This window comes from Capra hircus, chromosome 11 (genome assembly GCF_001704415.2).
Source record: "Capra hircus breed San Clemente chromosome 11, ASM170441v1, whole genome shotgun sequence".
Classification (NCBI taxonomy): domain Eukaryota; kingdom Metazoa; phylum Chordata; class Mammalia; order Artiodactyla; family Bovidae; genus Capra; species Capra hircus.
In genome coordinates, this window is record NC_030818.1 from 93,436,654 (window position 1) to 93,464,072 (window position 27,419).

General features: G+C 41.2%; 4 protein-coding genes across 4 annotated transcripts; all 4 read left to right on the forward strand.

Annotated features, from left to right (window-relative positions):
- Positions 250 to 1,176, forward strand: LOC102183152 (olfactory receptor 1L6-like). Its single transcript, XM_005687225.2, has one exon. It carries the CDS (start codon positions 250 to 252, stop codon positions 1,174 to 1,176), a length of 927 nt encoding a protein of 308 aa, XP_005687282.1.
- LOC102183427 (putative olfactory receptor 1F2) lies at positions 4,259 to 7,823 on the forward strand. The gene is made up of 2 exons (XM_018054735.1): positions 4,259 to 4,294; positions 6,939 to 7,823. Exons 1-2 carry the CDS (start codon positions 4,259 to 4,261, stop codon positions 7,821 to 7,823), a joined length of 921 nt encoding a protein of 306 aa, XP_017910224.1.
- Positions 16,287 to 17,228, forward strand: LOC102183700 (olfactory receptor 1F1-like). Its single transcript, XM_005687227.2, has one exon. It carries the CDS (start codon positions 16,287 to 16,289, stop codon positions 17,226 to 17,228), a length of 942 nt encoding a protein of 313 aa, XP_005687284.2.
- LOC102183973 (olfactory receptor 1G1-like) lies at positions 23,055 to 26,806 on the forward strand. Its single transcript, XM_018054736.1, has 2 exons — positions 23,055 to 23,186; positions 25,847 to 26,806. The coding sequence occupies exons 1-2, from the start codon at positions 23,055 to 23,057 to the stop codon at positions 26,804 to 26,806; spliced, it is 1,092 nt and encodes a 363-aa protein (XP_017910225.1).

The following is a 27,419-nucleotide window of genomic DNA, read 5'->3' on the forward strand; positions in this document are numbered from 1 at the left end:
GACAAGGAACAGGAATTGAAGCATCCTATTCAAGACAAGTCAGACACAAAGTTGGAATTGAAATCAAGGTGTGTCAAGACCAACCATATAAAGTTATATCATATATGGTGGTCTACATGAACGACTCCCTTCATGGGGTGCACAAGGTGGGATAAATTATGCAACATTTCCTCTACCAGACTGAAGACCCCAAGCCACACAACACACACCTAATATTCTTTTATATTTTTTATTTGCAGGAGATCAATGATGAGGGAAAACCAGAGCCACATCACTGAATTCCTCCTTCTGGGACTGACCAGTGACCCCAAACAGCAGGTGTGGCTCTTTGCCAGCTTCCTGGCCATGTACCTGGTCAATATGGGAGGCAACTCGGTCATCATGGCAGCCATCCAGGGGGATGCCCACCTCCACACCGCCATGTACTTCTTCCTCTCCAACTTGTCCCTGGTGGATATCTGCTTTACAACTGTCATCGTGCCACAAATATTAGTGAACATGCTGACTCAGAGAAAGGCCATCCTCTTCGCCCAGTGTCTGGCCCAGATGTATTTCTTTGTGGCCTTTGGGACCACTGACAGCTTCCTCCTGGGTGTCATGGCCTTGGACCGCTACGTGGCCATCTGCCACCCACTACGTTACACCACCACCATGAACCCCAGACGCTGCTTCCAGCTCGTGGCAGCATCCTGGCTGGTGTCCCACCTCCACTCCCTCACCCACACCATCGTTATGGCCCGCCTGTCCTTCTGTGGGCCCAACACCATCCACCACTTCTTCTGTGACGTCCAGCCTCTGCTGACACTCTCCTGCTCTGACACCTCTGTCAATGAGCTCTTGGCCTTCACAGAGGGCTCCTTGGTGATCATGAGTCCCTTCATTTTCATTACTGTCTCTTATGTCTATATCACCCATGCTGTTCTGAGAGTCCCTTCCAGGAGAGGCAGGTACAAGGTCTTCTCCACCTGTGGGTCCCACCTCACAGTTGTGGCACTATTCTATGGAACTGTAATATCTGTGTACATCCGCCCCTCATCCACCTACTCAGTGACGAAGGACCGTGTGATCACTGTCATCTATACAGTAGTTATCCCCATGCTGAACCCTTTTATCTATAGCCTTAGGAACAAGGACATGAAACAGGCTATGAAAAAACTGATGAGGAAGACCGATTAGCATAACTTCTAGAGGTACACCTCAGCATTCATTCATTCAATACGAACTTATGAAACAGGGGCTTCCCTGGTGGTCCAGTGGCCAAGACTCAACTCCCAAAGCAGGGGACCCATGTTCGATCCCTGGTCAGAGAACTAGATCCCACATGCCATAACTAAGACCTTGTGCAGCCAAATATAAATAAATAAATACTTTAAAAAAAGAATTTATGAAACACCTGCTCTGTGCTAGGAATTATATTCAGTTGCAAAATGGCAAAATATGAAAATATTGCAAGGATAAATCAATGGTAGCTGCTGTCTTCAAAATTAAGCACAGCTCAGTAAGGGAAAGGAGACACCGGCAATACAAGATTATTATACTTTTGGTAAAAACAAGTAAGGCATGAGTATTGATGACCCACTCTACTACACTCACGGTTTCCTTCTTTTTCTTTCATAGTCTCAAGCTCTTGTGTGACACATACATGACCAGGACTGGGCAATACGTGTCCTGATGGAAAGCAAGGAGAAACTTCCTGAGTCAGGTGTTTTAAATGTTAGTTACACAGGCCAACTCACAGATCTTCTCTTATCTCTTTGAAACAGTCCCTCAGAGCTACCTAAGAGGATGCCTCCCAGGCTTAAGTTCTCAGTACCCTAGCTAGTGGTGAAGAATCCATCTGCCAATACAGGAGATGCAAGAGATGTGGGTTCAACCCCTAGGTCAGGAAAATCTCCTGGAGAAGAAAATGGCAACCCACTCCAGTATTTTGTCCAGAAAATTCCACAGACAGAGGAGCCTGGTGGGTTACAGTCCACAGGGTCGCAAAGAATAGGACACAGCTGAGCGACTGAGCACACACATACACATTTCTGCCCAATAAGCATAATTCTCAACTTTTGGGTTGTGCTTCTTCCTTTTCTCAGTAAACAGCATAAGCCATGCTTATACAGGCTTCTCCTAGCCGATGATTAAGCATGCCAGGGGTACGAAGGCAGGCTTATCTCCAAGAATTACAGGGCTCTTCTGGTGGATAATTTTGATTCTAGGACACCCTCCCCACCACTCAACCCTGCACTGGCCTAGTCAAAACCGTCTTGGCGCTTTGCTGCAGTCTGAGACTCTTCCTATCCCATCCTTTTTTATCCTCTCTTTTCTTCCACAGGTCTCAAGGCTTGAAAGCTCTCTCTGATTTCCCCTGCCACCTTCTCAACAAATATTTCACACACCAAATCCCACCTTGGCATCTGCTTCTCAGAAGACCCAAACTAAGGCATTAACCAATACCTTGCAAACAATTCTGCTTGTATCTACAAGTAGATACCCTACGGAAAGTTGAACAGGCACACCAGGAGATTGTACAAGAATTCATGAGTGCAGACATTCCAAATGGAATAAATTGATGTTCTGACCTCATTTATTGTGCTTTTCCTGTCTCACCTATGAAACAATCTAACAACTTAATACGAAAGAAACAAGGAGGAAAATTCCAGTTCTCTAGCCTTTTCTGCTGAGATAATAAAGGTTGGGCTGTCACTAAAATATCAATAGTAGAACAAAGGAATGATAAATGATTGTTTTTGTGGAGTGGTTCTCTTTAGAGGATGATAGTCTGAAAGTTTTTCCAATTTCCCTGCAGAAAAGTTTTTTAAGAAAAAGTGAACAACAGAAAAATGTCATTTTTTTCCTCATTTTTTAATGATTAAAAAGAGGAGTTCTATTTGAGATGAAGAACCTTTTGGGGAGCAATGCCAAAAACCTGGCAACAAACTCCAATGTCCATTAAGATTGGAGTGGAGGGACTTCCCTGGTGTCCAGTGGTTAAGACTCCATGCTTCCACTGCAGGAGGCACATGTTTGATCCCTGGTCTGGTAACTAAGATTCCACTTGTCACATAGCTCTGCCAAAAAAAGAAAAAAAGATCAAAATGGATAATATAGTACAATCACACAATATAATAAGAGTCCGCACTCTCTTAGCTGCAGTTCTAAAATTCAACTGAATCACTGTGCTGTACAGCAGAAATTAACACAACATTATAAATCAACTTTACTTCAATTTAAAAAAAAAGAATGAACTGTAGCTACAAGCACTAATATAAATGAGAAAGTACTAATATAAACAGTTCAGAAAGAAAGAAGTGAAAGAAGCAAAATGATTCCAGTCATGCGAAAGACAAAAAAAGGGAAACAATACACAATTTATGCATATGCGCAGAGTTGCTGCTGTGTGTGTGTGTGTGTGTGTGTGTGTGTGTGTGTGTGTACGTTCAGTTCTGTCTGACTCTTTGCCATCCCGTGGACTGTAGCCCACCAAGCTCCTCTGTCCATGGAATTTTCCAGTCAAGGACACTAGAGCAGGTTGCCATTTTCTACTCTAGCATAGCAAAACTGTAAGAAAACTATTCCTATATAGTTTATAAACTCTTTTTCATATATGATGTATTTCACAATTTTAAAAATATAAAGAAAATCCTGTATACAGAAGTGTCTCTATTACTTAGTAGATTTTTACAAATGAGCTTTATCTCTACCCTTTGGAGTCACAGGGAACAACCTGTTCTATGTATTGAACTGTAGAAATTTGAAGACAATGATTGTGTGGCCCACACTTCATCAAATCTCTTCAGTTTCATTTGTTATTGTTTATTTTCTGGGACATGATAGGTGTTCTTTATAAGGATTTGGGTTAGAGCATGTGAACTCCACAGTAGGTTAGGGTTTGGGGCAATGCAGTCCTCTCCCTTCTGTGTCCAGGGTAAGGGCATCAGGTAGAGTGCCATCAGTATCCCCAGGCCTGGTCAGTCTGACACTGCCAAGACTCAGGACTCCAGGGCCGCAAGGGGACAGCTGAGAGGCTGGACTTTTGCCCCATCTTGTCTCTAACTAAGAGATCAGGGAGTGAGTCCCAGGAGATACTCCATATGAAAAGCCCACAGCTCTGCCTAGCCCCTGTGCCTGAGGACAGACTGCTCCAGCCCTGGGTCTTTAGTCTGTGCTGCTGTTACAGGGAATGAAGAAAACTGAGATCCTAGCCAGTCCTCTTTAGGAGAAGACAGGTAGGCAAACCAAACAAGTAAAGCAGACCCAACACCTGGTGATGGTGACGAGATCTGAGGATGGTCAGAATTTCCAGGTAAGACCTGAGTGGTAGAGGTGGGAGACATTGGTCAACACACACACACACACACACACACACACACACCTCCTCCCCTATTCCTTATTGCCCCCCTTCCTTACTCTTAGCCAAATACTTCCCTGGTGGCTCAGACAATAAAATATCTGCCTGCAATGTGAGAGACCTGGGTTCAATACCTGGGTTGGGAAGATCCCCTGGAGAAGAGAACAGCTACCCACTCCAGTATTCTGGCCTGGAGAATTCCATGGACAGAGGAGCTGCCAGGATTTAGTCCATAGGGTTGCAAAGAGTTGGACCCAACTGAGCAACTTTCACTCAAATACAATCTGGCTCTCTTATCCATCATGAGGAGGACTTAATATTCATGACCCTCTAGAGAGTCTAGCCTGAAGTCAGTAGATTAGTGGTCCCCAAGCCCCTGGCAGAGGCCAAGACATTGTAGCTGTAATAACAGTGCTCAGGACCCCTACATGATGCCTGGACAATCCACTCACAGCTCACTTTACCCTGAGTGACTTTCAGAATCATTCTATGCCACCACCCAAAGACAGTAACAATCCCCACACCCACTGATAGGTCAGGAAGCCTTAGTCCATCTTCTTAACTTCAGTCCTGGAATGATGTGAAGTAGGCTTATTTAGGTTCATTTCACAACTGGGGTTCTTATAAGTTAAATGTTTTTCACCAAGATGGCACAGCTGGGACTCAAACCTGGGTCTGCCCATGTCACAGTGGATGCTTTGTTACGGTACTCCTAGGTCAGACCATTGCCACCCAAGGTGATGATAACACTGTTGACAGTAGCATGCACAATTCCATATATGAAACTTTACAGGTTTCAAAGCCGAACTTCTCACAAACCACAACCAAGTTCAATTTGCCCAGGACTGAAGGAGTTTCCTGGAAGTGGGATGTTTCATTTTGAAAGCAGGAAAGTCCTGGACAAACATAGAGGACTAGTTGGTTGCCCCAGAAAGCATCCTCCTTTTGTTAACTCCATCAAGAAAAAACAATATCAGAGGAAGCTGTATTTGAGGATCATTTGATATGAACCATTGTTCTAGCCTGGGGCAATCCTTATCTAATTCAGTCCTGACCACAGTATTAATTATCCTCCTTGCGCAGATACAGAGATTGAGGCCAGAAAGACTGAGAAACCTTGTTCAAGATTACAGCTCACAGGGGGGACGGCGGAAAATAAAGGTTTGCCAGACCCAGAAGGGATAACCACATCAAAGAGCATGACAGTGGCCTGGCTGCCACTGCCTGTTTGTGTGCTCATCTTCCCACACCATCCAAATGCAGAAACTCTCATTAAATTTTATATCACAGGTCCTGAGAAAACCTTTAAGTGATCCTAGGGTTTTGATATTCTCAACTGTCCTGTATGGTAGGTTAATGTCCATATCTTATAGATGAAGAAAATGAAACTCACAGATAGTAAATAATTTCCAAAAATATAAGATTCAGTGAGGGTTTACAGTGGGGAGGCATGTCCTCTAATATTTTCTGGTGTATCAGGACACCAGGCTCCATGTTATCTACTACTGATTCTACAATATTCGTAACTATTATCACAGTTTATTGAAGACCTATTCTGTGCTACTGCTTTGAACATGTCATCTCATTGATGAGCTACAGTAAGTATACAAAGTATGCACATAATTTACAGATGAGGAAACTGAAGCAAAAAGAAAATAGGATGTGCAGTTTGCAAAGGATTACACAGCCAGAAAAGAAGTCCATCCAGTCTATAGGACATCAAAGCCAACATTCCCAAGGACTGAAGATGTTGACAGTGTTGATGATGATAACTCTTGTTTGTCAAATACCTTTGAGCTTATAAAGTAATTTCATCCACATTAGCTTATTTGATGAATCTTCAAAAGAAAAAGGATATTCCCATCATATGAAGAATATCTGAGGGACAGTTATGATCTTTCTATATAATTAGTATCCCTTCTCTATTCCTCAACAAAACACACATACAGGAGACAGAGAGAGCAAGAGAGAGGACTATCCTTAAGAATTTTCTAGTGGCTCAGAGGTTAAAGCATCTGCCTCCAATGCCAGAGACCTAGGTTCGATCCCTGGGTCGGGAACATCCCCTGGAGAAGGAAATGGCAACCCACTCCAGTATTCTTGCCTGGAAAATCCCATGGACAGAGGAGCCTGGTGGGCTACAGTCCACAGGGTTACAAAGCGTCGGACACGACTGAGTGACTTCACTTTCACTTTCATAATATCTTTCTCAAATTTCACAAGCCTGTGAAACTGATAGCTTTCCTATTTGAAAAAATAGACATGGACTAAGACTTGGGAATTTTCTTCCCAGCTAATCTCCAGTTCAACCCTCAACCAGAAAGTCTACAGGACAACCCAGAATACAACTAAAATGCAGAATCTCCCAAGAAGTCTCCCAATCACTGTGCTTAGTTCTCACATCTGGACATGTTTACATGCCCACCAGCAACAGAAACCTATACATCTCTGTGACCTTTGAAAAAAACTCAGAAAATAGACAAAGGCGTTGAATGATATAAGTTTTTTGAAGCAATATTTTCCTTGCATTTTTCTCCTTTAAATAAGCATTACAAATGAAACCAGCATCTCTGACTTCCTGCTCCTGGGCTTCTCTCAGCACCCAGAGCAGCAGCCTCTCCTGTTCGGGCTCTTCCTGGCCGTGTACCTGGTCACCGTGCTGGGGAACCTGCTCATCATCCTGGCCATCAGCTCTGACCCCCGCCTCCACACCCCCATGTACTTCTTCCTGGCCAACCTGTCCTTCACTGACACCTGCTTCTCCTGCACCATCGTCCCCAAGGTGCTTCTCAACATCCACACACAGCACTGCACCATCTCCCACACTGGGTGCCTCGTGCAGATGTTCTTCTTCATGGAATTGGCCCTGCTGGATGACTTCCTGCTGGCTGTGATGGCCTATGACCGCTACGTGGCCATCTGCCTTCCTCTCCACTACACCACCATCATGGGGCCCCAGCGCTGCCTGCTGCTGGTCGCCGCATCCTGGCTCAGCTCCCACCTCCTGGCCTTCTCCCTCTGTCTCCTCATGTCTCAGTTCTCCTTCTGTGCCTCCCATGCCATCCCACACTTCTTCTGTGACCTTCTCCCACTCCTCAAACTTGCCTGCTCAGACACTCACATCTTTCAGCTCATGATGTTTGCAGAAGCAGCTCTCTCAGGGGTGGTCCCTCTCACCTGTGTCCTGGTCTCTTATGCCCACATCATCCACACCATCCTCAGGATCCCCTCTGCTGGGGGGAAGCACAAAGTCTTCTCTACCTGTGGCTCTCACCTGACAGTGGTCACTCTCTTCTATGGGACACTCTTTCTGGTGTATTTCCAGCCCTCCTCCTCCTACTCAGCAGACACTGGGATGTCAACATCTGCGGTAAACACAATGGTCTCCCCCATGCTGAACCCTTTTATCTACAGCCTGAGGAACAGCAACATGAAGGGAGCTTTGTGCAGATTCTTCAGCTGGGGAAAATGCTCTACTCTGTAAAATGTCCTGAACCAGATTAGGAGCTCAGATTCTGTGACATGCCTTCTTTGTGGATGTCTTTGTTGTCATTTTGAAAAACTCAGATTCAATTAGGCTGACGCTCAGCATCACAAGCACGTTTTAAAGATGGAGAATGCCTGACCTGCAGGACTGGAATACAATCAACTGGCCAAGGACAGAGATAAAGCCTGGAAGAGGAGTGACCAGAAATCCCTGCAAGGTGACTTGATTACTGGATATAGGTGACCAAGCAGATTCAAACCAGAGAGTGGGAATCATCAAAAGATGGTATCAGGCAAAATACAGGTTCTTGGAGGAAGCCCAAGTACCAATTCAGTCTATAGCTAACCTGTGCATTCAGCTACAAAAAATGCTGACAATATCTGGAAGGGTCAAGTGCCTGAGCTTCAGAGACCACTACCAAGCCCATATTGGAAAACAAAGGGATTCAACCACACAGTGAGAAAACTGAACCAGAAGACATACTCTTTTCTGGGAATAAGTGAGGAAGACTAATTCTAGGAGAGGAAATCTGGAACACGTAGATGGTGACTGGTCCAAAATCAAATACTTGGGATTAGAACTAAGTCTGTGACAGTGAGTAACTATGAGTTATTGGACAGATTCATGATTTACCTCCGAAACTCTGACTTATTTTGCTTTTCTGTACATCAGAAAAAAATATTACAGCAAATTTGTAAGACACAAAAATAGAAAAAGAAACATTCACTATCCTTTTGTCTTTTATTTTGATGAGAAAATATTAGACATACAATTATATAACTTTTTGCTTAACTTTACAACACAAGTTGTTTCCACATTATTGTTACTGTTGTTCAGTCACTAAGTCATGTCCTGCTCTTTGTGGCCCCATGGACTACAGCACACCAGGCTTCTCTGTCCATCGTTTATCTCTCTGAGTTCGCTGAAACTCATATTCATTGAGTCGGTGATGCCATCCAACCATCTCATCCTCTGTTGTCCCCTTCTTCTCCTACCTTCAATCTTTCCCAGCATCAGGGTCTTTTCTAATGGGTCAGTTTCTTCGCATCAGGTGGACAAAGTATTGGAGTTTCAGCTTCAACATCAGTCCTTCCAATGAATATTCAGGGCTGATTTCCTTTAGGATGGACTGGTTGGATCTCCTTGCTGTCCAAGTGACTTTCAAGAGTATTCTCCAACATCACAGTTCAAAGGCATCAGTTCCTCAGTGCTCAGCTTTCTTTATGGTCCAACTCTCACATCCATACACGATTACTGGAAAAACCATAGCTTTGACTAGATGGACCTTTGTTGGCAAAGTAATGTTTCAGCTTTTTAATATGCTTTCTAGGTTAGTCATAGCTTTTCTTCTAAGGGGAAAGCATCTTTTAATTTCATGGCTGCAGTCACCATCTGCAGTGATTTTGGAAACCAAGAAAAAAAAGTTTCTCACTGTTTCCATTGTTTCCCCATCTATTTGCCATGAAGTGATGGGACCAGATGCCATGATCTTCGTTTTCTGAATGTTGAGCTTTAAGCCAACTTTTTCACTCTCCTCTTTCACTTTCATCAAGATGCTCTTTAGTTTCTCTTCACTTTCTGCCATAAGGGTGGTGTCATCTGCATATCTGAGGTTATTGAGATTTCTCCCAGCAATCTTGATTCCAGCTTTTGTTTCATCCAGCCCGGCATTTCACATGATATACTCTGCATATAAGTTAAATCAGCAAGGTGACAATATACATCATTTTTCTCTATCCTCTCCATATTTTATTGTTCACATTTTCTCATAAATGTAACTAATATGATAGCCAAAGTGGTATATCATTGATTTTGTTTCAATTTATGTGATTATTGATGAGGGAACTATTTTTTCTTGAGCTTCTTAACCAATTTTTAAAATTCTTTTATCATTTATTTGTGTCATCTGCCTATTACTTTCTTAGAATTTTTAATTGGCTTTTCTGGACCTGTTTGTGTTAAAGATATTATATCTTTGACTTCTTCTTGGTAATGTTCTTAGTTAATTCTTTATCTCTCGACTATGAGACTTATTTACTACAAGCAAGTTTTTTTTTAATCTCCTCAAGACATCTTAATTGTAGCTCCTTTTACTAGAGTTTTAATTTAAAATATTTTCCTTTACAGAATACATGCAAATATTCAACTTTTTCATTTTCTTGTAGAATAAAGTATTTTTAATATCAGACATATAGTAGTTTAGAGTGAAATCATATTGTTAAAGTGGTTCTCTCTAACACAGAATGGCATTACCTCTGATGTTAAAATGAAGATATTATGAACAATGTTATAGAACACATTTTAAGTTTAGATTAAATAGACAAATTTCTGTAAAATGTATAACTCATTGAAACAAATCTAGTAAGAAATAGAAAACCTAAATATAAGTTAGACCTACAGCATTATTTTAGACCTATAGGCATTAGGGAAATTGAATCAATAGCCAAAAACTTTTCCTGAAAGAAGAATTCAGGCCCAGGTGCTTGGAATAGTTTTATAGACAATTCAAGGAAAAAATAATGCCTGATTTGCTAAATCCTTTCAGATAACAGAAAATAAGGGAATAATCCCCTTTTGGAGATTTCCTGATACCTAAAGTTAATGCTGCTGCTGCTGCTGCTGCTGCTAAGTTGCTTCAGTCGTGTCCGACTCTGTGCGACCCCATGAGTTAATGAGAACACTGCAAAAAAGTACAATAACAGGCTGATCTCATTCATGAAGTAAATATACCAATTCAAAGCAAATTATTAGTAAGCAAATAATTTAAAAATGCAGAGAAACTGTGAGGTTATCATTATCAAGGAGTTTTCCCAGGAATACATAGTTGATTTAACATTAAAACATCTATCAATGCCATTCTCCCAAATCATCCCACCCTCTCCCTCTCCCACAGAGTCCAAAAGCCTGTTCTATACATCTGTGTCTCTTTTGCTGTCTCGCATACAGGTTTATTGTTACCATCTTTCTAAATTCCATAAATATGCATTAGTATATTGTATTGGTGTTTTTCTTTCTGGCTTACTTCATTCTGTATAATAGGCTCCAGTTTCATCCACCTCATTAGAACTGATTCAAATGAATTCTTTTTAATGGCTGAGTAATACTCCATTGTGTATATGTACCACAGCTTTCTTATCCATTCCTCTGCTGACGGACGTCTAGGTTGCTTCCATGTCCATGTTGGGAGAATGGCATTGAAACATGTATAATATCATATAAGAAACGAATCTCCAGTCCAGGTTAGATGCATGATACTGGATGCTTGGGGCTGGTGCACTGGGACGACACAGAGGGTTGGTATGGGGAGGGAAGAGGAAGGGGTGTTCAGGATGGGGAACACGTGTATACACGTGGCGGATTCATGTTGATGTATGACAAAACCAATACAATATTGTAAAGTAATTAACCTCCAATTAAAATAAATAAATTTATATTAAAAAAAACAATCAAAGTCACTCTTTTATAAAAGAACAAAAGTCATATGAGGCAACAATGCCATCTCAATAGACGCAAGGAAAATAATTTTGTATAACTCAACATGTTAATTAAAGTGTGCTGTTAAAATAGACATAGAAACAAAATTTCCTAATCTGAAAAATGAGTTCTTTTTAAAATTACAACATATGTAATATGTTACATTTCTATAAAATATGTAGTATATAATAATAATTATACATTTGATTCCTTCTCATAAATGAGCAACAAGACAAAATACCAGCTCTCACCACAACTATCCCACATTGCACATGATGTCACATCTAGTGCAGTAGGATAAAAAAATAAATCAAAGATATAAATTCTCTAAGGAAAGAAACAAAAGTGCATTTTACTCACATGTGACAGTTTCATATTATTACAATTCAAAGGTGTCTATATAGGAACCGTTCAAATTATTAGTTACGTGTTTTGAAGCAAAAAAACAAACTAAAAATAGAACCTCCACTCTCACTTCACAACATACACAAAAATCAATTCTACAGTAACTCAAGTACTAATTGTGAAAAGCAAAATTATAAAAGTTTTAGAAGAAAATGCTGAAATATACCTTCCTGAGCAAAGGGAAGAATGGACTTCATACACCAGACACAGGTGAAGAATTAAGATGAAAGGAAAGTATTAATGAATTCAATTCATTAAAATTTAAAATATTTACTTAGCATACAAGATTGTAACAAGAGTGAAAGGACACACCATCATGACAGAGAAAATATTTGTAATACATATAATGTACTACATTATAGAGATTGGTATCTAGAACATTTAAATAGTTCTATAAATCAATTAGAATAAAACAGACAAGTGGAAAAATGAACAAAAGTGTACTTTTGTACAACAAGCACTTTCAAAATTAGAAATAAAAATGCTAATAAGTATTTTAAAGGTAGCCAACCTCATTATTTTTTTAAATTCATGCCTGTGCTGGTTCTTTGTTGCTTCATGGGCTTTCCTTTAGTTGTGGCGAGCCGGGGCTATTCTCTAGCTGTGGTGCACAGGCTTCGCATTGCGGTGGCTTCTCTTCTTGAGGAGCACAGGCTCTAAGGTGCTCAGGCTTCAGTGCTGCAGCACATGGGTCAACAGCTGTGGCTCCCAGGCTCTAGAGCACAGGCTCAGTAGTTGTGGCACGCAGGCTTAGTTGCTCCACCGCATGTGGGATCTTCCTTGACCAGGGATTGAACATATGTCTCTGGCATTGGCAAAAGGATTCTTTACCACTGAGCCACCAGGGAAGCTTCCTAACTTCATTATTAATCACTGAAATATAAAATCAAACCATCAGGAGATGCCCCACAATACACAAACACCAAATGACTAAAGTGGAAAAGGCTAACGCCACCAAGTGTTACCAAGTATGAGGTGCCACCACAATCTCACCTGTTGCCTGATGGAAGTACAACTCTGCACAATCTCTTTGGAATTCAACTTGCTAGTGTGTATTAAAATTGAAGGTGCAGATATCCTAAAATCATGAAATTCCACTCCTCGGTATGTATGAAAGAGAAAGAAATGCATGCATGCAGCAAGAAACATATACAGGAATGGTCATCGCAGTATTTTTCCAAATAACAGGAAACAACTTTCAAGAATAGCTTGCACGATGAATGTGTGGTACCATCACATAACGGAGCAATGGAAGTGGAGGAACAGCTCGTACCTAAAGCCATCCAGATGATCTCACAAAAGGAAACAACTGAACAAAAGAGCCAGAAAATAGAATATATAATCCATGAAGGCATTTATATACAGTTCTAAACTAGGCAAAACTAAAGTAAAACATTAGAAAGTCAGTAGGGATCATTTTACTTTGAGAAGGGAAGAGAAATGATGAACAGGATACACAAAAGAAGTTTCCACCATGCTGGCAGCATTCTACGTCTGAATTTGAGAAGTGATAAGGAGGTGATTGGGTTCTAATAATGTCTTAGGTAGTATGCGGAGAGAAGTAAGACAGAGAAAGACAAATCCTATAGGATATCACTTACACGTGGAATCCAAAAATTACAACAAACTAGTGAATAATACAAAAATGAAGTAGGATCACACAAACTAGTGGTTACCAGTGGGGAGGGGAGAGATGGGGAGTATAGAGGAGGGGGAATGGGAGGCAGGCAAAAAGTATTGGGTGTAAGATGGGCTCAAAGATGTACTGAACAACACAGAATATAACCAGTATTTTATAACTGTAAATGGAAAGAAACCTTTAAAATTGTATAAAAAATTTTAATTAAAGATCAACAATACAATATTGTAAAGTAAAAAAATAAATAAATAAAATGTTAAAAAAAATCAAAAAATTTTTTTCAAAAAAAGCCTATCTTGGAGCAACTACCCATCAATCAATTAATAAAGGACTGACTCATATACTATTTAAGCTAAGTGATGAGCGAATAGACACTAATTTTATTAACATTCTTAAGAGAACATATGTGTTTTATACATTCTTTTATATGGAAGATACATTTACATGAAAACAAATAAATATACACAGATATTGATTTCTGTTTAGAAATAAATGATTAGGCACCCTGGGCCCAGTAGAAAATCTAAGTATTATTCATATCTTTGCTCTCTGAGATCATTAAGTAAGGATGTTTCTTCTTCTACATGACTTTAAAAACAAAGATGATGACCTCTAATCTCTTTCTGCCTTTATTTTTTCTTATTTTCTGGGACATACTGTATTATATCCATGGGGACAGGGCTCTAATTAGAAAGTGTGGACTCAAGTTCAGGGTTAAGGTAGGAGGATGGATCCATGCTATACCTCACCCAAGGGAGAAACCAAGGGTGCTGCCATGGACCACAGCCTGGTCCATCTGAATGAAATTATCACTGATACTGCTGAGACACTGGGGGCCACCATCCAGAGGGGAGAGCTGACAGGTTGGACAGCTGCCCCATCATATCTTTAACTAGGAGGTCTGGGATCAGATCCCAGAAGACACTGCCTGTGAAAAGGCGGCTGCTCCTCCTGGCTCCTGTGCCTGAGAATCACTAATGACCTGAGTCTTCAGTCTGTGCTGTTCCTACTCAGAAGGAAGGGCTCTGTGTCTCCAGCCATATCTTCTTGGGGAGACAACTGGGTAGCAACCCAACCTCCTTCGTGAAATGGTTACAGATGGAGGCTGGTCAGCACCTCCAGGTGAAAACAAAGGCTTAGGGATCAGGGAAGGGAAGAGAGTCTACTGAAGGCCAACTGTGTGCACATACATTCACAAACACACACAAACTCATATTCACACATATACTCACACAACACTTAAAGCCTCTCTTATTTCCTCTTTGCCACTTTTTTCTACATAACTATCTGCCAATCATTTTCTGGATCTTTGATGACCATGAGGGGCACCCAGTTCTGGGGCTCATCACATCTCTGAAGGTGCAGACAGAAGGCACTGTGGAGAATGGGTCTCAGAGCACCCTTCCCCCAGCCCCATCAGTGAGAGGCACACAGCACCTGTGCAAGAACAGAGCGTAATTCACCCTGGTGCAGTGGAACAGCCTGGCTCCCGGAATCACTCTCAGCCACTGCTCAAGTCAGTACCAGTAACTCACTCTCTATGTCCATTTACAGTTACCCAACTTCAGTCTCAGGCTTCTTTCTATTAAAGGTGAGCAAACTAAATCATTTAGGATAGAACTGTTTATTCTCATGAAATTAATAATTAATACTTAGAATAATAATCAATAATTAGATCATAATCTTATGATTGTTTGACCCAGTTTTCACTTGGTTTCCAGATGCCAAAAGAAAAGAAAATCAATTTCCCCTTGTTTTCCAAATGCCGTTGACAGTTCTGAGAAGAGTCAGAGAAGGTGCTGCTAAACTAATAATATTGGTGATAATGATGATGACCTTTTATATTGACATCTCACAACCTACAAGCCCAAGAGGCAGGCAGTAACCAGAACTCAACAATGACCATGCACCCTATTTTATTAAAAACAGCAAAAACAATAACAGATCATATTTATTGAGCATTTATCGTGTGTCAGCCTTGATCTAAATATATATAACTATCTTCTATCATTTTTCTGTTTAAGCCAATGAAGAAACTGAAGCTGAAAAAGTTTGTGACTTTCTCAAGTCTCATCAAGAATAAAGACAGGGAAAATTCTGTCAGACTCCAGAGGTATGTTTTTATCCACGACCCTAAATAAGCATGACATTTTATTTAGGGTCACAGAGCACCTGCTGCCACTTGACCGTGGCATTCTTCCTCCATACCAGCACAACTCATTTGAATTTCACATCTTGATTGCACATCTTGAATCCTGAAGAAACTGCAATTAATCCCATCATTTGGCTTCTTCAACAATCCTATCCGTGGGGTTGTTATCAATAATATATATAAAAACAGCCAAGCTCAATGGTAATAAAAATTTCCCAAAATTTAAAGGCACGTGAGGAGCAGAGAGGTAGAGCTTTTTAACCACATCCTGTGTCTCAGATTCACATTTCATCACCTGCTACTAATGATGGCAGTACCATCACTGCCCTTAGGAGCAGCCTGCTCCCCACATGTTATCTCAGCAATAATTGCAATGAACTTATGAGGTACTTACGCATGGTGCAAAACAGGAAATGGAGATCCAGTGTTACATAATTAACTGGAGTCAATTACGTAAAGTCACACTGAGTAAAAGAAATAGTGAAAGCCTATCTTTATTTAAATAAGATTCTGCTAAAATTTCTCGGCTTTAGAAAGAAATTAGAAACCAAACCACGATCTCTGACTTTCTAGAAGATAGCTAAAATGCACAGTTCACCCCCAAAAGCCTCTCAATCACTGTGCTTAGTTCTCACCTCTGTATATGTTTACATGCCCACCAGCAAAAGACACCTATACATCTCTGTGACCTTTGAAAAAAACTCAGAAAATAGACAAAAGGTTTTGAATGATCTAAGATTTTGGAGTCTACAAATTTGAGCAATATTTTCCTTGAATTTTTCTACGTTAAATGGGAGTTGCAAACCAAACCAGCATCTCTGACTTCCTGCTCCTGGGCTTCTCTCAGCACCCAGAGCAGCAGCCTCTCCTGTTCGGGCTCTTCCTGGCCGTGTACCTGGTCACCGTGCTGGGGAACCTGCTCATCATCCTGGCCATCAGCTCTGACCCCCGCCTCCACACCCCCATGTACTTCTTCCTGGCCAACCTGTCCTTCACTGACACCTGCTTCTCCTGCACCATCGTCCCCAAGGTGCTTCTCAACATCCACACACAGCACTGCACCATCTCCCACACTGGGTGCCTCGTGCAGATGTTCTTCTTCATGGAATTGACTCTGCTGGATGACTTCCTGCTGGCTGTGATGGCCTATGACCACTACGTGGCCATCTGCCTTCCTCTCCACTACACCACCATCATGGGGCTCCAGCGCTGCCTGCTGCTGGTCGCCGCATCCTGGCTCAGCTCCCACCTCCTGGCCTTCTCCCTCTGTCTCCTCATGTCTCAGTTCTCCTTCTGCACCTCCCATGCCATTCCACACTTCTTCTGTGACCTTCTCCCACTCCGCAAACTTGCCTGCTCAGACACACATATCTTTCAGGTCACCATGTTAACTGAAGCTGTTCTTTTGGGTCTGATTCCTCTCACCTGTGTCTTAGTGTCATATGCCCACATCATCCACACCATCCTCAGGATCCCCTCTGCTGGGGGGAAGTATAAAGTCTTCTCTACCTGTGGCTCTCACCTGACAGTGGTCACTCTCTTCTATGGGACACTCTTTCTGGTGTATTTCCAGCCCTCATCCTCCTACTCAGCAGACACTGGGATGGCAGCATCTGTGGTGTACACGATGGTCACCCCCATGCTGAACCCCTTTATCTACAGCCTGAGGAACAAACACATGAAGGGAGCTTTGTGCAGATTCTTCAGCTGGGGAAAATATTCTACTCAGTAAAAAGCCCTGTCCCAGATTAGAAGCTCAGGCTCTGTGACGTGTTTTATTCCCAGAGTCTTCATTTGAAAAAGCTTGACAAAATCAGATTCAAGGCAGGATGGTGCTCGGCATCACAAGCAGATTTTAAAGATGGAGAATGCCTGACTTGGCAGGACTGGAATGCTATCAACTAACCAAGGACAGAGCTAAAGCCTGCAAGAGAAGTAACTAGCAATCCCTGCAAGGTGACTTGATTCCTGGATATAGGTGACCAAGCAGATTCAAATCATAAGAAGATGACATCAGACAGAATACAGGTTCTTGGAGGAAGCTAACCTGCCCATTCAACTACAAGAAATGTTGACAATATCTAAAAGGGTCAAGTGTCTGAGTTTCAGGGATCATTTCCAAACCCATCTTTAGAAACAACTCATAGGGATTCAGCTACACAGGCAGAAAGCTGAACCAAAAGACATACTATTTACTGGGAATAAGCAAGTGAAACTAATTCTAGAAGAAACCTGGCACTGGTAGGTGGGGCTGGTCCAAAATCATAGGGATTAGAAATAGGACTGTGACCACGAGTGATTATGAGTTATTGGAGTAGATTCATGATTGTTTTACTTTTTAAGCTGTGGCTTAGTTCATTTTTCTGTAAAAAACACTCAGGGCAAATTTGTAAAACATACAAATAGGAAAAAGAAGAAAAAGAAACACTTACTATTCATACATTTAAAGACAACCACTGATAATATTCACATCATTTCCCTCTTGTCTCCTAAAATTGCTTTTTGTTTTTTACTGTGTTGAGAAAGTACTGGACATACAATTATATAGCTTTTTTTGGCCTAACTTCATAACATAAGTTGTGTCCACATTAATGCCTCCTGAACATTTGGCTCTCTGAGATGACAGAAGAAAGGATAATGTTTCCCCATTGTTGGATGATTAGGAGATTTCTATGTGTTCACTATTACAAATAACAGTGCAATGAAAGTCTCTGAGAAGAAATGATTCTTATGTTCATAGTCTGTAATTTTAATATTTTCAAAAGCAGAACATCAAAGAGTAACATTTTGGGGGCTCTTTTATCCATGCTGCCAAAGTGTCAAATAAGAATGTCCTTTTGTCTCTGTCCACTCCATATGCTGATGTTCACATTTTCCCCTAAATGTAACAAATATGGTAGTGAAATGGTATCTTCTTGCCCTGGTTTTAATTTCTTTGTTTATTAATAAGGGGACTATTTTCCAGCATCCATTAACCAATTTTTTAAAATTCTCTTATTAATTGTTTATTCATGTCATCTACCTATTACCTTCTGGGATTTTTTTAGTTGACTTGTATGGGCCTTTTTATATTCAAGATATTACATCCCTGTCTTCTTCACCTTGTTCCTAGTTCATTCTTTATCTCTTAACTTTGTGTGTGTGTGTGTGTGTTGGCCATTCTGCATAGCATGTGGGATCTTAGTCTTGTGACTAGGGATAAATCCTGTGCCACCGGCACTGGAAGCATGTAATCTTAAATACTGGGCCGCCAGGGAAGTCCCTTAACTTGGTGATTCTTTTAAATATAAGGAAGTTTTTATTTTATTATCAAATCAAGAAATCTTCTTTGTAACTCCTTTTACTACAGTTAAATTTGAAATCCTGCCTTCTGCAGAATTCATGCACATATTCAACTTTTTTCACTTTCTTGTGTAATACAGCATTTTTTGTATAACCATACATTAGTTTAGGATGAAATCATATTTTTAAAGTGGGAATAACACACAATGAGTTTGAGTTTGAGTAAACTCCAGGAGTTGGTGATGGACAAGGAGGCCTGGAGTGCTGCAGTCCATGGGGTCATAAAGAGTCAGATACAACTTAGCGAACTGAACACATAATTATATTGTTGATATTAAAGAAAAATATCATAAATAACTCATCAAAAAAATTTAGTAAGGAATATACAACCTCAATAGACCTATAACAATTGAAGAAATTGAATCAGTACCCAAAAAATTCCTCAAAGAAAATTTCAAGCCCAGGTGGTTGCAATAATTTTATAATCATTTCAAGAATTCTACTTTGCAAAACTCTTTCAGAGAATAAAAATAAAGGAACATTCACCTATTCCCTTTTAGACATTAGCACAACTTTGATACCTAAAGCTAATGAGAATATTGCAAAAAAAAAAAAGTACAATAAGCTGAAGAAAATATGTTATCATTACCAAGTTGAGTTTTCCCAGAATGCAAAGTTGGTTTAACATTCAAAAGTCAACCAAAGTAAGTCACTGTTTTACAAAACAAAGGAAAAAAATCATATGATTCAAGAAAGCAATACTTTTGAGATGCAAGAAAAATTTGGATTTAATCCAACATATGCTTATTAAAAAGTCAGGTTAGCAAATGAACATAGAAGCAAATTTTCTTAATATGAAAAGAGTTCTTTTTTCAAACATATAGCATATAATGTGTCATAATCATACATTAAATCCTTCCTGTCCACATGAGGAACAAGACAAAATACCAACTCTCACTGCAACTATCCCACGTTGTACTTGAAACATCCAGTGCAATGGGATAAGAAAAACAAATAAAAGATATATATTTTCTTTTTTTAATATAAATTTATTTATTTTAATTGGAGGTTAATTACTTTACAATATTGTAATGGTTTTGCCATACATCAACATGAATCCGCCACAGGTATACACATGTTCCCCATCCTGAATCCCCCTCCCACCTCCCTCCCCAAACCATCCCTCTGGGTCATCCCAGTGCACCAGCCCCAGGCATCCTGTATCCTGCATGAAACCTAGACTGGCAATTCATTTCTTATATGATATTATACATGTTTCAATGCCATTCTTCCAAATCATCCCATCCTCTCCCTCTCCCACAGAGTCCAAAAGACTGTTCTATACATCTGTGTCTCTTTTGCTGTCTCACTTACAGGGTTATCGTTACCATCTTTCTAAAAAGATATATGTTTTCTAATAAAAGAAACAAAATTGAATTTTATTTACACCTGATAGATTTGCTAATATTGAAATTCAAAGGAGTCTAACATTCAAATTATTAATTAGGTGTCTTGAGGCAAAAACAAGTAAAACATAGACACCTTAGTACTCGTCCACAAAATACACAAAAATCTATTTCAGAGTGACTAAAGCAGTAACTGTTAAAAGCAAAATTCTAAGGATTTTAGAAGAAAATACTGAAATATACTTTCCTGAACTAAGGGAACAATGGACGGCATAAACCAGACACTAGTAAAGCATTAAGAAAAAAGGAAAGAACTGATGAATTCAATAAATTAAAATTTAAAATATTTACTTGGCAAACAGACTGAAACAAGAGTGAAAAGACAGAAAATATTTGTAATACATATAATGCACAAAGGGATGGTATCTAGAATATTTAAATAGTTCTATAAATAAATTAGAATTTTAACTAAAAAGAAAAATGAACAAAAATTAAGATAAACAGTTTCAAAATTAAGCAATACCAACACTAATAAGTATTTCAGGTACCCAATCTCATTACTAATTACCAAAATATAAAGTCAAGCCATCAGGAGATGCTCCCCAACACACACACACACACACACACACACACACACACACACACACCAAGTGACTACAATGAAAAAAACCAACACCATTACCAAGAATGAGCTGCCACTGCAACCTCACTTATTGCTGATGGAAGTGCAAATTGGTACAATCTATTTTTAAGAGAAATTGATATTGCATAGTAAACTTGAAGATGGAGATTTCCTAAAACCATGAAATTCCTCTCCTGGGTATGTATGAAAGAGAAGGAAATGCATGTGTATACGAAGAAACATATACAGGAATGATGAAAACAGTACTGTTCCAAATAACCAAAGAAAATTATTCTTTCAAATATAGTTTGCATGACTAATGTGTGGTATCATACAATGTAGCAACTCACAGCAATGGAAGTGAACACCCACCCACCACCTAGAGCTCTCTAGATGATCTCACAGAGAAACAACTGAACAAAAGGGCCAGAAAAGAGAATGCATAGTGCATGAGGGGATTTATAGAAAGGTCAAAAAGAAGCAAGCCTAAAGTCAAACGTTAGAAAGATTTTTTCCTTCGAGAAGGAGGGAAGAGTGATGACGAACCTAATAACACAAAAGGAATTTTAGACAAGCTGGCAATGTTCTACTTCTGAATCTGGGAAGTGATACATAGGGGATTGCTGCTAAGTCACTTCAGTCGTGTCCGACTCTGTGCAACCCCATAGAAGGCAGCCCACCAGGCTCCCCTGTCCCTGGGATTCGCCAGGCAAGAACACTGGAGTGGGTTGCCATTTCCTTCTCCAATGCATGAAAGTGAAAAGTGAAAGGGAAGTTGCTCAGTCGTGTCCGACTCTTAGAGACCCCACAGACTGCAGCCCACCAGGCTCCTCCATCCACGGGATTTTCCAGCCAAGAGGGTTCCCAGTAATTTCTTGGGCAGTATGCTAAGAGAATGTCAGACAGAGAAAGACAAAGACTGTATGATATCACTTATAAGCAGAATCTTAAAAAGCGCAACAATCCAGTGTGTAAAACAAAAACGAAGCAGAATCACAGACACAGAGAACAAGCTAGTGGTTACCCTTGGAATGGGGAGAGAGAGGCAGTGTGGAGGATGGGGAATGAGAGGTAGAAATTCTTGGGTGTAAGATAGGCTCAAGGATGATTGGTACGAACTGAAAATATAGCCGATATTTTGTAGTAACGGTAAATGGAAAGTAACCTTTAAAATTGTATTAAATTTTTTTAATTCAAAATAAGCATAAGTTTTTAAAAACTATCCTGGAACAATAAATAAATAAAGTATTGACCTGTATACTATTTAAGCTTAAGTGATGGGGGAATAGGCATTAATTTTATTAACATTCTTAAGAGAATATACATGTTTTATACATTCTTTTTATGGAAGATATATTAAAATAAAAACAAACATATCCATAAATTAATTTATTTTTAGAAAGAAAGTATTAGGCACCATGTGTCCAACAGAGAATCTAAATATTCTTCATATCTCTGTTCTCTGAGATCATTAAATAAGAATGTGTCCTCATCTACATGACTTCTAATAGCAAAGATTATGACCTCTGATCTAGTCTATCTTTAATTTTACTTATTTACTGGGACATACTGTATTATATCCATAGGGCCGGGGCTCTAATTAGAAAGTAGGGACTCCGGGACTGAGATGGGCCAGTTCAGGGTAAAGGCTGGGAGGAGGGATCCACACTGCACCTCACCCAGGGGAGAAGCCAGCAGTGCCGCCCATGGAGCCTGGTCCATCTGAATGGAACCATCACTGCTGGTGCAGCGACACAGAAGGCCACTGTCCAGAGGGGACAGCTGGCAGGTTGGACAGTTGCCCCCTCGTGTCTCTAACTAGGAGGTCTGGGAACAGATCCCAGGGGACACTGCCTGTGAAAAAGCAGTGGCTCCTCCTGGCTCCAGTGGCTGGGAATCTCTAATGACCTGAGTCTTCAGTCTGTGCTCTTCCTACTCAGAGGGAAGGGCTCTGCGCCTCCAGCCCTTGTGACAGCAGAGTAGCGAACCCAGCCTCCTAAGGAAGCATCACAGGTGGAGGCTGGTCAGCACCTCCAGGTGAGAACAGACGCTTAGGGATGGGGAGAGAGTCTCCCTAAGGGCACACGCTGACACATATACACAAGCAGCCTGCAGAACCTCTTCCTTTTCCTTTTGCCACTTTCTTCTACATCCCTACTTGCCAATCATTTTCTGAATCTTCTGATCACTATGAGGGGCTGGGGTTCATCACATCCCTGAAGGTGCAGACTTGAAGGCATTGTGGAGAATGGGTGTCGGAGCACCCTTCCACAACCCCTTCAGTGACCAGGACACAGCACCTGTGCAAGAACAGAGCATAATTGACCCTTGTCCAGTGGAAGAGCCTGGTTCCCAGAGTTACTCTCTGCCACCTCGCCGTGTCAGTACCCATAATTTACTCTCTATGTCCATTTAGTTACCAACCTCGGTCACACCCTTCATTTTTTACTAAACTTTGTGCTAAATCATTTAGGACAAAATTACTTATTCCTATAATAATATGACAATCAGGGAGCTTTTATGATTAAGTTATTTGACCCAGTTTCTACTTGGTTTCCAGCTGGCAAAACATAAGTTTTGCCACTGACAGTTGTGAGTAGAGTCAGAGGTGGTGCTGCTGTGCTGATATTGGTGATAATGATCATGACTTTTTATATCGACACCTCACAACCTACAAGCCCAAGATGCAGGCAGTGACTGGATTCACAAAAACAACACCCTTTTAATTTTTAAAAAAAAGTAGTGATAATAGGTCATATTGATTAAGCACATACATTTATGTCATTCTTGATCTAAAACAGTGTACTTTTGTGTTTGTGCTGTGCTTAGTCACTTAGTCATTTCCAACTCTTTGTGAGCCTATGGACTGTAGCACACCAGGCTCCTCTGTCCATGGGATTCTCCAGGCAAGAATACTGGAGTGGGTTGCCATGCCCTCTTCCAGGGAATCTTCCTAGCCCGGGGATCAAACCCAGGCCTCTGACATTGCAGGTGGATTCTTTGCCACCCAAGCCACCAGGGAAGCCCTGGTGTCTATAATTATTATCAAACTTAATCCTCATAACAGCTCTGTATAGGAAACTCTATCATTATTCCATTTAAGCCAATGAAGAAACTGAAGCTGATGAAACTGGCGACTTTCTCAAGATCTCATCAAGAGTAAAGAGTGGAAAGATTCTGTCAGACTCCAGAAGTATATAATGTTTTTATTCATGACCCTAAACAAACATGACGTTGGCCCCTGCTGCCACTGACTGACCTGGCATTCTTCCCTCCAAACCATCATAGCTCCTTTGAATTTCACATCTTGGCAGCATATCATGAATCCTGAAGAAACCGCAGCCAATTCCAGCATTTGGCCTCTTCAACAATCCTATCAGGTAGGTTATCATCTGCATCTTGTAGAAGAAAAGCAAAGTTCAATGGGAGTAAAATTATCCCAAAGTTTAAAGGCACATGAGGAGCTCAGCAGTAAAGCACATCCCCCAGTACTTCTGCACCACATCCTGGGCCCCAGGTTCACATTGCATCACCTACTACTGACAATGACAGTAACATCATTGCCCTCAGAAGCAGCCTGCCCGCCACATATGTTATCTCAGTTACAACTTCAATGAGTCTATGAAGTAGTTGTACATGGTACAAAGCAGGACACAGAGATTCAGGGGACAGCAATTAATCAAAGGCGGACTGAGCATAAGGAACAGAGAAAAAATTCTTATCCCATGTCCAGATTCCAAAGCTCAGCTGTTAAAACATAAGATATTGATGGGCAGGTTGATGATGAGAATGAAAATGATGTGCCCTTAATGAAAAGGTGCTTTTCAGTTCACAGGGTTCTCATAGCCCCACAAATGCATGGAGGGCCAGAACAAAGCAAAGAGGGCCAGAACACTCCCATCAGAGATCCCTAAATCTCAGTGGGCTCCTCTCTGAAGTAACTAACCCTCCTTCTATCATCCTCAACATGTGCTCAACACTCATACACTTACACACAGAGCTCTTTGTTTTGCCCCCTAAATCCTAGTATATGCATGACCCCAAAATGAGCTCCACAGTAAGACAGTGAAATTTAAATGGTTGTTCTAAATTAGGAGTTTGGAATTAACACATACATACTACCTTATATACCTGGAGGAGGGAATGGCAACCCACTCCAGTATTCTTGCCTGGAGAATCCCCATGGACAGAGGACTCTGGCGGGCTATAGTCCATGGGGTCACAAAGAGTTGGACATGACTTAGCAACTAAGCGCACACACACACACACACACACACACACACATACACACACTACTGTATATAAAATAAATAATCAATGAAGACCTACTGTATAGCACAAGGAACACTGCTCAATGTTATGTGACAGCCTGGATTGTCGGGAAATTTGGTGGATAATGGATACAGGTATATATACGGCTGAGTCCCTTTGCTGTCCACCTGAAACTATCACAACACTCTTAATCGGCTATACTCCAATATAAAAAAAAACAGTTTAAAAAAACAAGGACCTGCTGTATAGCACAGAAAATTCTACTCAATATTATGTAATCAACTATATGAGAAAAAAATCTAAAAAAGAATATATATATATATATATACACACACACATATGCATAACTCAATCACTTTGCTGTAAAGCTGAAACAAGCTCAACAATGTAAATCAGCTATACTTCAATAGAAAATAAAAATTAAATCACAAACAACAATGATTGTTATACAGTTTTTTAAAAAGGAAATTAAATTTGAAGAGATGTTTCCAGCTGAATTCCAGTTCAGTCTCATTCAGACCACCTATGGGGAAAGCATGCCACATTACAGGATTCTAGAACCCAAACTACATCGCTACCCTGATGCCGTCTCATCAGAGTTCACAGTCCTATTTGTACATATTTGCAAATCAGCATTTACACCTACTAATGGAACTCAGTGACCTCTTCAAGGAATAGAGAAAAACAAACCAAAGGCCATGGACTCTGTAACATTGAGAGTCTATCTTTGTTTAAATAAGATCTGCTCTAATTTCTCTGCTTTTGAAGGAAATTAGAAACCGAACCAGCCTCTCTGACTTCCTGCTCTTGGGCTTCTCTCAGCACCCAGAGCAGCAGCCTCTCCTGTTTGGGCTCTTCCTGGCCGTGTACCTGGTCACTGTGCTGGGGAACCTGCTCATCATCCTGGCCATCAGCTCTGACCCCCGCCTCCACACCCCCATGTACTTCTTCCTGGCCAACCTGTCCTTCACTGACACCTGCTTCTCCTGCACCATCGTCCCCAAGGTGCTGCTCAACATCCACACACAGCACTACACCATCTCCCACACTGGGTGCCTCGTGCAGATGTTCTTCTTCATGGAATTGGCCCTGCTGGATGACTTCCTGCTGGCTGTGATGGCCTATGACCGCTACGTGGCCATCTGCCTTCCTCTCCACTACACCACCATCATGGGGCCCCAGCGCTGCCTGCTGCTGGTCGCCACATCCTGGCTCAGCTCCCACCTCCTGGCCTTCTCCCTCTGTCTCCTCATGTCTCAGTTCTCCTTCTGCACCTCCCATGCCATCCCACACTTCTTCTGTGACCTTCTCCCACTCCTCAAACTTGCCTGCTCAGACACTCACATCTTTCAGCTCATGATGTTTGCAGAAGCAGCCCTCTCAGGGGTGGTCCCTCTCACCTGTGTCCTGGTCTCTTATGCCCACATCATCCACACCATCCTCAGGATCCCCTCTGCTGGGGGGAAGCACAAAGTCTTCTCTACCTGTGGCTCTCACCTGACAGTGGTCACTCTCTTCTATGGAACTGTCTTTCTGGTATATTTCCAGCCCTCATCCTCCTACTCAGCAGACACTGGAGTGGTGGCATCTGTGGTGTACACGATGGTCACCCCCATGCTGAACCCTTTTATCTACAGCCTGAGGAACAGCGACATGAAGGGAGCTTTGTGGAGACTCCTTGGCTGGGGGAGATGGAGTAGTGTAGTCTGTCACTTCAGTCGTGTCTGACTCTTTGCGATCCCACAGACTGTAGCCCGCCAGGCTCCTCTGTCCATGGGATTCTCCAGGCAAGAATACTGGAGGGGATTGCCATTCCCTTCTCCAGAGGATCTTTCCAACCCAGGGATGGAACCCGGGTCTCCTGCATTGCAGGAAGATTCTTTACTGTTTGAGCTACAGGGAAGGTGTCCCACCCCATAAAAAGTCCTTCCCCAGAGTAGAGCTCCAGATTTTTCAATGTCCCTCCTTCTCTAGATTTGTCCATTATAAACTTGAAAGACTCACATTCAAAACATAATATGCTGAGTTTTCAGAGCAGATGCATGAAAATAAAGACTCAGATTTGCAGAACAGCAATAAGGGCATTTGGAGAGAGAAAGGGGGACCAGCATTCCCCACAGGATGACTTGATGTGTGGGTATATGTATCCAGGCAGAGTCAATCCAGAGTCGGGAACATCAAAAATGCCAGCGAACACTTCGCTTCTAGAAGTAAGGCCAATAGGAGCAGTGTAGGTTACAAATTCTTCCCCAACAATAAACAATTCTGGCAAGACTAGACAGGTCAGGACGTCAGTCAAGTCACTGGGCTGCAGGGACCAAATCTGACCCTACCTTGGAAG